The sequence below is a fragment of the Canis aureus genome, chromosome 2 (genome assembly GCF_053574225.1).
Source record: "Canis aureus isolate CA01 chromosome 2, VMU_Caureus_v.1.0, whole genome shotgun sequence".
NCBI classification, from domain to species: domain Eukaryota; kingdom Metazoa; phylum Chordata; class Mammalia; order Carnivora; family Canidae; genus Canis; species Canis aureus.
Genome location: NC_135612.1, coordinates 19,346,058 through 19,360,773, shown reverse-complemented (window position 1 = coordinate 19,360,773; position 14,716 = coordinate 19,346,058). Strand labels below are relative to the sequence as shown.

The window sequence follows — 14,716 nt, the reverse complement described above, 5'->3', positions numbered from 1 at the left end:
TCCTTGCTCTGTACCCATAGGTATCTGATGGTAACACGAGCTCTATTCATGCCTCAAAAGGGAATGCCCTGAATCTCATCCAGTAAGAACAGTAAATGAATGGCCTGGAATGAAAAGGAGGCTGCAGAGAGAAAGATGCAGGCAAAAGGGAGAAGCAGGTTATAAAGAATATATTATTTGAATTATGCTATATTGAATCTTAAGACCATGTATATTCATCAGAGAGAGTATATATTCAAAAAAATATCTAAGTCAAAATAGCTTTTCTCAGGCAGAGTATGGTCTGGGGCATGCAATTAGAAGAGTACCCAGTCCCAAAGAGAAGTTGTAAAGAGGTCTTTATATTCATGTGGCAAGGGGCAAGAAAGGAGAAATTTTAGATTAATATTCCTCTAAAACAGCACTTTCATGTAACTTAATATCTGTTTCAACTTCAGTTCCTCTTTAATTCTTAGAGTATGATGATAAACTCTTAACTCTAATATTTGAGATCCTCCTTAGTTTGACTCCAAACTACTTTTCCAGTTAACTTTACACGTCATGACAGCTAGACAATTCTACAACTTTGTTTTAATATTTTTGTCTCTTCATCCCCTCTAAAATATCCTCCCCTGGCTTCTTTACTTAAGCAACCCCAATAATCTTTAAAGAAAGTTAAAATTCTTCTTTGGTCCTTTTCCTGCTTACCTCAACATATGAACTTTCTTCATATGATCTCACCTTCTTCTAACATCCTTAAAACTCTGTATACTATTTATTTATTTATTCATTCAATAAATGCTTATTCAGTTCCTACTGGTACAAAAGGACTTATCTGTACAAACAGCAAAAGTATAGTCCTCCAAGATTACAAGCTAGAGACATAAAATGAAGTCATAGACAACTACAATTCAAAACATAAAAGGCATAGGGAAAGCATAAACAGGGTGCTATGGAATGCCAGAGAAGGAAAACTACATTTAGATGGAGGCAATAAATATAATTTTGGCAGACATATTTAAAGTATTTCTTGAAGGGGTGCCTGGGTGGCTCAGTCGTTTAAGCATCTGACTTTATTTCGGCTCAGATTTGTGGGATGGAGCCCCTCAACAGGCTCCATGCTCAGCCTGCTTAAGATTCTCCCCTCTTTTTCTCCCTCTCTCTCTCTCTCTCTCTCTCTCTCCCCCCCTCCCCCACCCGCTGCTCCTCCCTAATTGAAAAAAAAAAAAGTATTTCTTGAGTTCACTGTTCCTTGAGGTACTTTTAATATACTGCAGTATGGAATTATATTTTCACCTTGCTTACATTCCATCTCTGATTTGTAAGTTCTTTTAAGATATAGGGACTGTCGGGGATCCCTGGGTGGCGCAGCGGTTTGGCGCCTGCCTTTGGCCCAGGGCGCGATCTTGGAGACCCGGGATCGAATCCTACGTCGGGCTCCCAGTGCATGGAGCCTGCTTCTCCCTCTGCCTATGTCTCTGCACCCGCCCCCCCCCCCGCCTCTCTCTCTCTCTCTGTGACTATCATAAATAAATAAAAATTAAAAAAAAAAAGATATGGGGACTTTCTCAGTTAGTTTACCTCTGGCTGAAAGTAACAAGAAATCCTGATTCAATTAGCTTAAATAATAAAAGTTTATTTAAGAAATTTAGGAAATCCAGACATAGCATAGTTTCAGGATTAGTTAAGAGATCAGGTACAAAGTAAAGATGCTCGCTCTCATCATTCCTTTCCAACACTGTACTGGGAGTTCTAGCTAAGGCAGTAACATAAGAAAAGGAAATAAAAGGTATACAGATTGAGAAGGAAGACATAAAACTCTTTGTTTGCAGTAGACATGATTATCTATGTAGAAAATCTAAAAGAATAAGAAAACTTCTGGAACTGGGGCACCAGGGTGGCTCAGCTGATTCAGGGTCCAACTCTTAGTCTCGGCTCAGGTCTTGATCTCAGTCAGGGTCCTGGGATTGAGCCATGCATCAGGCTCCATTTCAGTGGGGAGTCTGCTTGGGGATTCTCTCTCTCTGTCCCTCCTCCCACTCTCTTTCTCTCCCTCTCTCAAATAAATATATCTCAAAAAGGAAAAGAAATAAAGAAAACTCCTGGAACTAATAAGGAATTATAGCAAAATTCCAAGTAACAAGGTTTATATGCAAAAGTTAGTCATTTGTCTATATGCCAGCAATGAACAAGTAGAAATTGAAAGTAGAAACAGAGTATCATTGGAGCACCTAGGTGGCTTAGTTAAGTGTCTGCCTTTGGCTGAGTTCATGATCCCAGGGTCTGGGACTAAGCTCCATATCAGGCTCTCTGCTCAGCAAGAAGCCCGTTTCTCCCTCTCCCTCTGCCTGCTGCTCTGCCTACTTGTGTGCACTCTCTCTCGCTCTCTCTCTCTCTCTGTAAAATAAATAAATAAAATATAAAAAAAAGAAAGAAACACAATATCATTTAGATTAGCACCCAAACAATGAAACACTTAGTTATAAATCTAATAAAATGTGTACAAGACCTATAGGAGGAAAACTACAAAACTCTGATGAATGAAATCAAAGAAAAACTAAAATGGAGAGATGTTCCATATTCGTGGTAGAAAGACTAAGTATTATCAACATGCTACTCCTTTCTAATTCAATCAATCTATAGATTTAAAGCAATCCCAAACAAAATACCAACAACTTATTTTGTGGATATCAACAAACAAATCTAACTTTATACAGAGAGACAAAAGACCCAGGACAGCCAACCCATTCTCGAAGAAGATAAAAGGTGGAGAACAGACACAATGTAACTTCTGGACTTACTATAAAACAACAGTAATCAAGACAGTGTGGTATTAGTGAAAGAATAGAGAAATAGATCAATAGAAAAGAACAGAGAGCCCAGAAACAGACTTACATAAATATAGTCAACTGATCTTTGACAAAGGAGCAAAAGGCAATATAATGAAGGAAAAAATAGTCTTTTCAACAAATAATGCTAAAAAAAGTAGACATTCTCTTTATTTTTTTTTTAAATTATGAATGTAGGGGGGGAATCCCTGGGTGGCTCAGTGGTTTAGTGCCTGCCTTTGGCCCAGGGCATGGTCCTGTAGTCCTGGGATCGAGTCCCACATTGGGCTCCCTGCATGGAGCCTGCTTCTCCCCCTGCCTGTGTCTCTGCCTCTCTCTCTCTGTATCTCTCATGAATAAATAAATAAAATCTTTTAAAAAATTGAATGTAGGCACAGAACTTACATCTTTCATAGAAACTAACTTAAGAATGGATCACAGAGCCAAATCTACAATGCAAAACTATCAAACTCCTAGAAAATAACATGAAAAATACAGATGATCTTTGGTTTGGTGATGACTTTTTAGAAGAAACATCAAAGGCACAATCCATGAAAGAAAGCACTGATGATCTGGGCCATATAAAAATTTAAACTTCTGCTCTGAGGAAGACAGTATTAAGAGAAGAAGAAGATGATCCACAAACTAGGATAAAATATTTGCAAAAGATACACCTGATAAGCAACTATTATCCAAAATATGCAAAGAACTATTAAAACTCAACAATAAGAAAATGAACAATCTGATTTTAAAAACTCACCAGAGACTCTAGTAGCTACCTCATCAAGGAATATATACAACTAAAGAAGACATACAGATGCTAACACACACATAAAAAGATGCTCAACGGGATCCCTGGGTGGCGCAGTGGTTTAGCGCCTGCCTTTGGCCTGGGGCGCGATCCTGGAGACCCAGGATCGAATCCCACGTCAGGCTCCCGGTGCATGGAGCCTGCTTCTCCCTCTGCCTGTGTCTCTGCCTCTCTCTCTCTCTCTCTCTCTGTGACTAAATAATAAATAAATAAAAATTTTAAAAAATAATTTAAAAAGATGCTCAACATCACTAATCATCAGGGAAATGTAAATCAAAAGTATAATGAGATATCACCTCACAGCTGTTAGAATAGCTATTGTCAAAAAAGAAATAACAAATGTTGGTGAGGTTATAGAGAAAAGGGGAACCCTAGTGCACTGTTGGTAGAAATGTAAATTGGAGCAGCCTCTATAGAAAACAGTAAGAACTTTCCTCAAAAACTTAAAAATAAGACTATCCAGCAATTCCACCTCTGGGTATTTATCCAAAGAAAACAAAAACACTAATTTGAAAAATACATGCACTTCATTGCAGCATTATTTACAATAGTCAAGATATGGAAATAGTGTTCATCAATGGACGAGTAGATAAAGAAATTTTAATAATTGTAACATATATATGAATATACATTATATATATATGATGAAATATTATTCAGTCATAAAAAGGAAAGAAAGTTTGCCATTTGTGACAGTATGGATGGAACTCATGGGCATGAAGGTAAGTGGATTAAGTCAAGACAAAGAAAAATAAATACCATATGATTCACTTATATATGGAGACTAGAAAATAAAACAAATGAACAAACCAACGATTAGCAGAAACAGACACATAAATACAGAGAACAAACTGATGGTTGCCAGAGGGAAGGAAGGGTGAAGGGGAGTGAGAGGGAGGTACAAGCTTCCAATTATGGAATGAGTAAGTCATGGGGATGAAAGAGCATAGGGAATATAGTCAATGATATTGTAATAGCATAGTATGGTGACAGATGGTAGCTATACTTGTGGTGAGCATAGCATAATGTATAGAGTTGTTGAATCACTATGTTATATGCTTGAAACTAATGTAACATTGTATGTCAACTGTACTTCAATAAAAAAAGAAGATATATGAATTACAACTATGCATATGAAACGACGCTCTACATCATATGTCATCAGGGAAATACAAATTAAAACAATATGAAATACCACTACACACCTGTTTGAATGTCCAAAATCCAAAGCACTGACAACACCAAATGTGGATGAGGTTGTGCAGCAGTAGAAACCCTCAATCATTGCCGGAGGGAGAGAGGGGTGGGCAGGAGGAGGGTATGCAAAATGGGACAGCTACTTCGGAAGACAGCTTGTTGGTTTCTTAAAAAACTAAACATAACCTTAACATATGATACAGCAATCATGTTCCTTGGCATTTATCCAAAAAGCCTGAAAACACGTTCGTACAAAAACCTGCACAAGGATGTTTACAGCTGCTTTATTCATAATTGCCAGAACTTGGAAGCAACCAAGATGTTCTGAATTAGGTGCATGGATAAATAAACTGTGGTACATTTAGACAATTGAATATTATTCAGTGCCAAAAAGAAATGAACTATCAATCCTTGAATAGACACAGAACCTTCCATGCATAGTACTAAGTGAAAAGGTTACATCCTGCTTGGTTCTAACCATATGACCTAGAAAAGTCAGAACTATGGAGACAATAAAAAGATCAGTGGCTGTTAGAGACTAAGGGCATGGGAGGGCAAGGGTGGGGCAGGGTGTTCTTAGGAAAGTGAAAATACTCTTCATGATACCATAATGAGAGCCACATGTAATTATACCTTTCTGCAAACCCATAGAATGCACAACACCAAGGATGAATCTTAATGTAAATTGTGGACATAGGATGATTATGATGTGTCTGTGTTAAGTTCATCAAGTGTAACAAATTAACCACTCTAGTGGGGGGATGTTAATGGAGGAAGGCTATGCTTGTGTGGGGACACAGCTATATAGGAAATCTCTGTACCTTCCCCTCAATTTAAACCTAAAACTTCTCTAAAAAAAATAAGGTCATTAAAAAAGGCCATTCACAAGTGTTTTATATCAGTATCAAAATTTTGCATGAGTTCTATGAAATAGATTATGGATTTTTGTATATTATTAAAACTCTTCAATGAATTTCCACTACATTTAGAATAAACTTAAATTCATTAATGGAACCTAAAATAAAATGCTGGTCATTTCTAACCTCTCGTTTGTTTTTGGTTTTTTGGTTTGTTTGTTTTTTAAGATTGATTGATTGATTATGTGAGAGAGAGAGCGTGCACATGAGAAAGAGAGAGAAAGAAAGAGAGAGAGTACACAGAGGAAGAGGGAGAAGCCAGCCCTCTGCTTATCAGGGAGCCCAATGTGGGGCTGGATCCCAGGGCTCTGAGATCATGCCCTGAGTCAAAGGCAGATACTTAGCTGATTGAGCCACCCAGGCACCCCATCTCCTATCTCATTTCATACCACCACAGCTCTTGGCTCAAATCATACTAGCTTCTTTCTTTTCTTGATCTGTACTAACCCATACTCCATATTGAGTCTTTGCCCTTGGTTATCTCTTGGTTTGGACACCTGTACCCCCTCAGTGTTGCACAGCCAGCTTCGAAGAGAAACAGTGCTCTCACATCATCTCTGAAACAGGTTTATCCTAACCACCAAATCTAAAGCAGATTCCCTTAATCTTTATATACCATATCACTGTTCATTATCTATTATCATCAACTTTAAAAATGACCTTATTAACTTTTCTGCATACTCTTTTATCTTTGTCTATGTCATTTCTCTGTAATATAAGCCCTATGAAAGCAGGGATCTGGTTTATCTTATTTACTGCCTAATTTCCAGCCCCTAAAGCAGTACCAGCATAAACTAGTCACTGAACAAATATTTGTTGAATATATAGGAATATCTACTTTCCTGTTTTCCCTAAAAAATATGCTTAGAGGAGGATGGCAAATGTAAAGTAGAAGCTGCTGTGTAGAGACAAAGATATGAATTGTCTTCTAACATTAATTTTATAACATTTTTCACAATCAACATTGTATTTCTGAATTCTTTTTCTACTACCTATTTCTATCAAAATAACAAACACTATTTTCAAGTGAGCATATCTTTTAACAGCATTTTTACCCTTCCTTGTTTGGGAAAAGACTCACCTACAAAATGCAACAGACAGAATCCTTATAAACTTACATGTGCTGTTGTTTCCATCCTAATGCATTTTCACCCTGCCATGGAACATTAAATATAAGAAAGTCATGGAGGACCAACAGGAGGTATCGGGAACTAGTTATCGCGCACTACCTCCATAATCTTCCACTAGCCTGTATTTCACTCTATCACGATTCTTCAGACCATGAAGGATTCTATGTGTTCATGAATACTCTCTGAGTTGAGCCAAGTCTTAGTCCCTCAGAAAGCAGAGGCTGAAACAAAAATTCATACACTACTGTTTAATTGGAGGATGCAAACCCAGGGAAGCATAAGTAAGAGAGAGGAGAATGAGGCTAAGAAGAATAGACAAGCTAATAATTGGGTATTTTATTGAACTAGTATCAAGTGCAACTGGTTGTTGGAAGACCCTACACACTTACTATCAAAATGGAAAGTCTCTCTTGGTCAATGAAAGGGGAAGATTTTATCTACTAATGGTCCAAGATTTGCTCTGCAGAGTAAAAAGTTCTGTCCCCTTGTCCTCTGCTCCTTCCCTCCTTCCATCTGTACATCTGAATTATACTTGTATAAGTGTTCAGCCAATCCACTGGGGTTCTATACCTCACTATCAACAAGAGAGCCAGCTCTCAAGAGGAGAGAAATCCTCAACATGATCATAAGAGGCTGTATGGTCAAGTGATGTCTGCACATAGTCTGTCGGAGCTCAAGCAGAACTGGTCTCCTCTGTAGTTTGAGATAGGACAGGTTGCCAAAACAATGGAGACAAATAAGTCCTATAGATCTCAAGTGTGCCTGGTACTATTTTCAATCCTGAGTAAATAATCTTATCATAAATCTAGGAAAAAGCCATAATTATTGAAACTGAAACAGAAAACAACAGAACAAAAAATATCTACCTTTAAGGGAAAAGGATCTCTATTTATTGGCTAACGGTTTTGTGACAAGTATTGTGCTAAGCATTCATTTAAGCACTTTCCATGTTAATTTTAGGGCAGGTTACAGCACTGTCCTGCTGTTGAGCCATACTCTCAAAGCTTCTAGGAGTCAGAAAAGCTTTGGACTTTGGGCTGCATAAAGGAAAATGGGGGGAAAAATGAGAAAATAGTAAAGCAGGAAAAAAAAGTGAGAAGAAAGAAGTAGTTCAAATAGCTGGAGAAATTGTCTCTAATCACTTCAGGAGCTATTCAGAGACATTTGTGCTGCTATTCAGGCTTTGACCTTAAAAGAGGACCTAGCCAGAAGAGGACAGTGAACAATCATTAAGAAGACAAGGACAATTCAAATTAAGTACTGAATTCCAACAAGAAAACACAAGTAAACCGTAATCAAAATAACTTCAAAAACTTGATTAAAATCAAGTACCATAAAAGAACCACTAATAAACACAAGCCACGATATTAAAGAGGCCTGAATGCCTTGCATAACCAACTCAGGATGGTGAAAGACAAGATTCTTATCCTGATGTTTTTTCATAGAAATACCAAGCCAGAAGGGATTTTGGTGATCATGGGATCCCAAATCTTCAAATACAGAGAAGGAACTATAAACTTGAGGAAGTGAGTGACTTGTCCAAAGCCACGTAGTAAACTAATGGCTCCAGTAAGACCAGAACACAAGACTCCCAGTATTAATGTCAATGCCTTTCAACAACCTCAGGTGATTTAAACTTTCCTAGGGAAAACACAAAAATAAACCTTTTCCTCCACTCAAGAAAAAATTAAATTAAATTAATAAACAGGGTGAAAATAGGACTTTCAATTATTAAGTTATACATATATGTGTGGATATATATGTGTGTGTGTATATATATATATAAATAATAATGTTTTAGGCAAAAATACACATGCAAAGAAACGTGTAATACTTTTTGATATTTGAACACAAATTTTTCTTAGTCATAAAAAAAGATTTACTGACCTGATAGGAAATTACTATCTAAAATCAAACCCACAAAGAACCTTTGGCTACTCGTTGCTTTGTTTCATCCTATTCAAAGGCTTTCATAAATGCTAAATCTATATCTATTCATAGAACAATGAATTGCCAGCTTCTGCTCTAATGTACCACATTATCTACATTGACCAGATCGCTGCAGAATCTTGGCAAGGATTCCTTCTGTTAGAAAACTAATTCATTGCAGTCAGACACATATTTATGCTTTATTTATGTCTACTGGACAAAAGATTATTAAACAGAAAGGATGTTAAGATTACATTAAAAGGTCTGACAGAAGGCAGAACTTTAGGATGAAGACTGTCCTCCCTTTAACTCAACCTGATGCAGCTCTCTGCGATGAAGCCCTCCTGACACAGCTGGCTAGTTCAGTGATCACATTTGTCGGGAAGAAGCAGAGGGTTAAAGACTTAGAGAAAAATCTTGCCCTCCTTTTAAACAGGATAATAAACAAGGTTATTTTGTTTTGTTTCAACACCTTGGTAGTGCTTCTACTGTTCTAAAATCTGCCTATGCCACAAGGGTCCTGGAGGTAACCTGCTGCCAGTGAGGCAAGTGGCTTGATTTGCATTGACTCTGGGTGACCTCCCTGCAGGCAAAGCCCTGAGGATACCCTCCTGCAAGTACAGGAAGAGCTTAAAACACAGGTCCTGCCTGTATGATAGTTTTAAATTGACAGAGTTAAGAGAATGAGAAGCAAAAATTTTTACTAACATGATTCATTTTCTCCCAAAGCGCCTCAAGAATCTCCAGAAATATTTAGCAACACTCCCACTGCATTTGTATTATTTAGATTTATTTTACTTGGAATAAAGTCATTTCTTTCCAACCCACATGTCCGAGGTTTCTCATTATCCTCAGAGCAGTCACATGACAGATGGTAATGGTTTCTTCTGTGCTGAAAAATGTCAATTGTCACACTGTAGAGAGATTTTACATTGTGTTCGAAATCTGCTGAAGGGAATGGTGTCAGTCTTTCAACCACGGCAAAAGGCTTGACCCTACTATTTCATCTAAAGATCCAGTACTCACAGCTGAAAGTGATGTAGAAGGATGTGACTGCATCTGAGATATCAGGGAAAATATATTATTTTTTCTTCTGGTATTTGGGTGATTCAGAAAAAAGCAGTGTGTATGGGGGAGGAATTGTTTTGTAGCTGTTGTTATTGGTTTTATATATGTTTGTTTGATAGGGTACTTGCTTGTAATTTTTTTCCTGAATTGTGTGCAAAATTATGCGTATAAACAGGAAGTATTTTAGATGAGGACTATTCTACCAAAGCACACATAGAAACTTTTTTTCCTGTGAGTAACAAATCTCTACCAAGGACCCTAGCAAATGTCTTTGGGAGTGTACCTTTATGGACTTGTTACTTTTATTTCATCAATAGTAGAATCACAATAAATTTTAACCACTAAATGAATGCTTGTAAAAATTGAGACAAATCTAAACTGTGAGTTTCACTTGACATCAATAGGAACAGAGAACTAAACTCTGCAGTTCTAGGTAACCAGAGGTATAACTAGGGGCGCCTGGGTGGCTCAGCGGTTTAGCACTGCCTTCGGCCCAGGTCGTGATCCTGGAGCCCCGGGACCGAGTCCCACGCTGGGCTCCCTGCATGGAGCCTGCTTCTCTCTCTGCCTATGACTCTGCCTCTCTCTCTCTCTATCTCTCTGTGTCTCTCATGAATAAAGAAAATAAAATCTTAAAAAAAGAGAGAGATAACTAATTTCACCACTCACATATTTCTAAAACTGAGACAATTCTGCAAGAATATTCTACTTAATCACATTCTTCCTGATTTAAATTGAATAATTTAGTTCAATAAATATTTCTTGAGCATATATTGAGCCCTAATGATAGAAAGATGAGTAAGATCAAGTAGGTATGCAGGTCACTACTATAAACCAAGTACTATTTAAAGGCATAAGCAAAATGTTTTAGGACCAGCCAGAGGAGATGGATTGATCAGCAAAGTTTTCATGTAAAAAATAAGATTTTAACCTGCATCTTAAAAAATAAGTGTGGTTTCACCAGATGGAGGTAGTAGATGTGGAAGATAATTTTCAGTCGTGGTAAGAATGTGAAGGTGTCAAAGTATATGGAATATTTGGAAATATTTGGAAAATGTAAGTGATTTCTAATATAATGTAAGAGATATGATGTGGGTGAGAAGCCAGAAAAATTGTGAAGAATTCTGATTTCATTCTATACGCAGGGAGAAGCTTGCCAAGGCATTCTCTGCGTACTCAGGGGTTTGTTTGTCTTAAGCAAATTCATCTCAGCATTGGGGAAAAAACCTTGAAAGTATTGAAAAAGATCGATTTGAGGGGAGAGACATTGGGTCAAATAGCCAGTTAAAAGGATTTTTATGATATTTTATAATAGAAAAGGGCCTGGACTAGAGGAGTTATCATGTAAATAGAAAGACAAGGTTAGAAAGTAAAAGAGAGAATATGAAATGAACTGGATGTGGGATTTGAGAAAGAAATGAATCAGAACCTTTAAAAAAAGGTTCATAGGTAGCAAGAAAATTAACCAAAAGAGCTAACATAGAAACAGTATTCAGACAAGTTACAGGGTTTGACAGCGGATAGTTTGAATTTGAGAGACCCATTGCAGAAAACTTTGACAACTTTGACAATTACATAATACTTTTGTCTCTATGAGTGAGTTGGGGATTTAATTTGGGGGTCATGAACCCGAGTGGCAGTGAAGGCATGGGAGCAGATGAGGTCTTTGGAGAGGTGAACTAAGTCAACACCTAAGTAGCTGAGCTGAGGAGCAGCTGGCTCTTCACCAGTGCATCCCGGTCAGTACTACCCTGTGGGGCTTGACAGTCTCTGTCTCCTCAGGCCATTGCTGACTTCTCGGCCCATTTCTCAGCCAAATCCCTGCAGATCATATGGCATGCAATCTTTAGTAAAAACCTCAGGTCCTAATGAAGTTTATATCAATAAACTGAGAATAAAAATAGAAGGTAGGATATTCCCCGTTAGCAATTTTATCCCTGAAAATTACATTTCTATATGCTTTGAGTTTTATCATTGAATTAGGCATGTAAAATCTTTGCCCTTTATGAATTTTGATCATCAAATTATATACAATTTTTTTCTGTTGAATATAAATAAAAGCATTTCAGATTGTTTTTAGCAGATAATGATACCTTAAGGCTAATATTTACTTAAGTCATTCTTACCTCAACAGACACTATAGACGGTCTTAAAAGCTGGTGAGAAATCTGTCTACATACTATACTGTTTGGCACCATTTTCCAGTGTTCACTGTTGATACCTTCTTTAGAATTAGATTACCACTTTGGTTTAGCACATTACCTACTAAAGAAGCTAAACTATGTCTGAATCTATTTCTTCTTGGCTTGGGAAATATTGAGTATAGATATTAAATTCAAAATTTCCTTTCCCAGACAACCAGATGAAAAATTGGGGGAAAAATCAGTATAAAATTTTAATCAATGTTTAATTAAGCCAATTAAATATAATTTCACATACGATCATTAGTTACCCATGTCTAGCTGTTCCTTGCAGTAATTCTAAACATAGTATTTACAATGCTAAATGCTATCTTACTTTTGTGGGTGATATGGGGGAGTAGGAAAGGAATGAAGTGATGTGTGGATAACTGGAAAAAATGCAGAAACCTCTGTGGTTTATGATGTGTTATAACGAAGAGTTTTTAAAATCTTTCTACGGTATTTCTTCTAATGAGAAAATTATATTCCAGACAAAGGGGCTAACATAAATTGTCAGAAAGGTAAGAGACAGCACATAGTTTGTTGTGCAAACAAGAAATAAATCATAAAAATCCTATAGTGGCCTTCTTAGAGCATTTAGTGGTTTCCATGTAGCCAAATCTCTAAGAGGGAGAAGGGACTCAGCCTTTCTTACAATGACCAAAGGGAAAGTACTAGGGACCATGAGCAGTCTCTGTTGGTAATCTACTAACATCTACCATATTTACCTTTGAAGAACTGACCTCAAGTTATTGGAGTTGCTTTGCCATCAAAGATAAAGAAAGACACAGTTACCTTTTATTTAAAAAAAAAAAAAAAAGAAAAAGGAGGAGGATGTTGAAAAGTTTTTCCTTGGGCCCTGAATTACATAAGCTCATCATGAGAGTACATGTTTAGGGAGATCTAAACATCTGTGTCAGCAAAAAGTTCCCAATCCCAAGTATCCGAGGGGCCTATTTCCTTAATAAATTGTATGTGTGTGTGCACACCCACGTACGTGCACACGTGTTTTTATAACCAGTGGGGCATTCTAAAACATAACAAGCCCAGGTCTGGGGTTATACTAAACAGAAAAATGCCATTTCAACTTTATTTTATGAGTACCATGCCCATAGGAAAATATGCTGAAACAGTTTTGGTTGAAGGTTTCAAAAGAATATGCATAACAGAATATACATAAAAGAATAAAGATTAGATAGTGTTTCAACATAAGATACAAAATGATACACATGGTTTTGTAAGTTAAAATCCATTTCACCAGATCTATCTCTTTTATATGAAAAAACTTATGTGGATATACATTCCAGAATATGTAAGCCACATACAATTTGAAAAAAACCTATATTTATACATTGCAAACAACAAAAAAGACATATTTTCCTTTTGTCTTCTGTGAATTCATTACAGTAGACATCATATAATGCCAGGAGACCATTGTTTACTTAGTGGTATTGAAAAACAAAATTTCAAGAATATTCTTCAAGAGGTATTTATAGGGATGCCTGGATGGCTCAGCAGTTGAGCATCTGCCTTTGGCTCAGGGGCGTGATCCCAGAGTACTGGGATCGAGTCCCACATCGGGCTCCCAGAATGGAGCCTGCTTCTCCCTCTGCCTGTGTCTCTGCCTCTCTCATTAATAAATAAATAAAATCTTTAGAACAAAAAGAAGTATTTATAACAAAAAGTAGTTTGATTCAGTAATAACTGTAAGGTTAAGCTAGTGTCCTTTAAAGCATGTTTTATTTATTTTTATTTTTTATTTTTATTTTTTATTTTTATTTTTTTTAAAGATTTTATTTATTTATTCATGAGAGAGAGAGAGGCAGAGAGACAGGCAGAGGGAGAAGCAGGCTCCATGCAGGGAGCCCGACATGAGACTCGATTCCGGGACTCCAGGATCACGCCCTGGGCCGAACACAGGTGCTAAACCGCTGAGCCACCCAGGGATCCCCAGCATGTTTTATTCTAGTAAAGGACATCATTTCAAATAATATAGAATACAACTTGCACGTTCTAATCCAAAAAAAAAGCTACGCAATAGGGTGGAAAGTAATTTAACTAGGAGTCTGGAGTCACCAGCTATTGCCCCAAGAGGGTCAGTAAAGCATTTATCTCTGACACTAATTCACACACTTGATCTCTCCTCTTTAGCAGGGCCATCAAGCAAAAGCATCTGTTGTCACTATTCTAACACTGAATTGTGAGATCAAATACTTAAGATTTGTTTGTTGAAAAAAAATAAATTAAAGATCGATCTATTTTGACCGCTGGACCCAGAATTGCAGAATGAGGAAGCTTACACTACTACTGGGTAATTAGTTGTGTTTGTATACATTTGATCCAGGTTTGGGAATAATTCAATAAAAATAGGATCTCATTATACTATCCAATGTAACCTTTTGAGAGGATTTGTATCTCTTTTGGTTTTCTAACCAGCAGGTATCCAGACCTGAAATAAAGGACCTGCAGTGCTATGGTTAACTGTAACTTGAGAGTGATGTGATAATAGAATCCTAGGTAATTAATCTGTATTTCCTTTACTAGTTCTCAAATTTTTGTTACACTGCAATGCATTTACACTCCTGATTCAGAACTTCCAGTTCTACTCCTACTGTGAAGAAAAAAAAAAGTGCATAAGCTATCTTGGGATTTTCAAAACGCTGTGCATCTTGTGCCT

General features: G+C 37.1%; 1 protein-coding gene across 20 annotated transcripts in view; it reads right to left on the bottom strand.

The window, feature by feature from the left end:
• The window catches only part of LOC144293967 (uncharacterized), a 1,010,193-nt gene that overhangs the window by 576,618 nt on the left and 418,859 nt on the right, over nucleotides 1-14,716 (bottom strand). For 9 of the 20 annotated variants that reach the window (XM_077865362.1, XM_077865366.1, XM_077865376.1 and 6 more), the window contains one exon: nucleotides 6,962-7,083. The exons of 3 other annotated variants lie outside the window; for them this stretch is intronic. Coding sequence is in view for 6 of the 17 variants with exons in the window: in XM_077865384.1 (XP_077721510.1) it covers nucleotides 6,851-6,868 (18 nt within the window). In the remaining 11 variants the exon portion in view is untranslated. Of the gene's footprint in view, nucleotides 1-6,850; nucleotides 7,084-14,716 lie in introns of all 20 variants that reach the window. 8 more of the 20 variants (XM_077865384.1, XM_077865428.1, XM_077865400.1 and 5 more) reach the window with 1 other exon arrangement.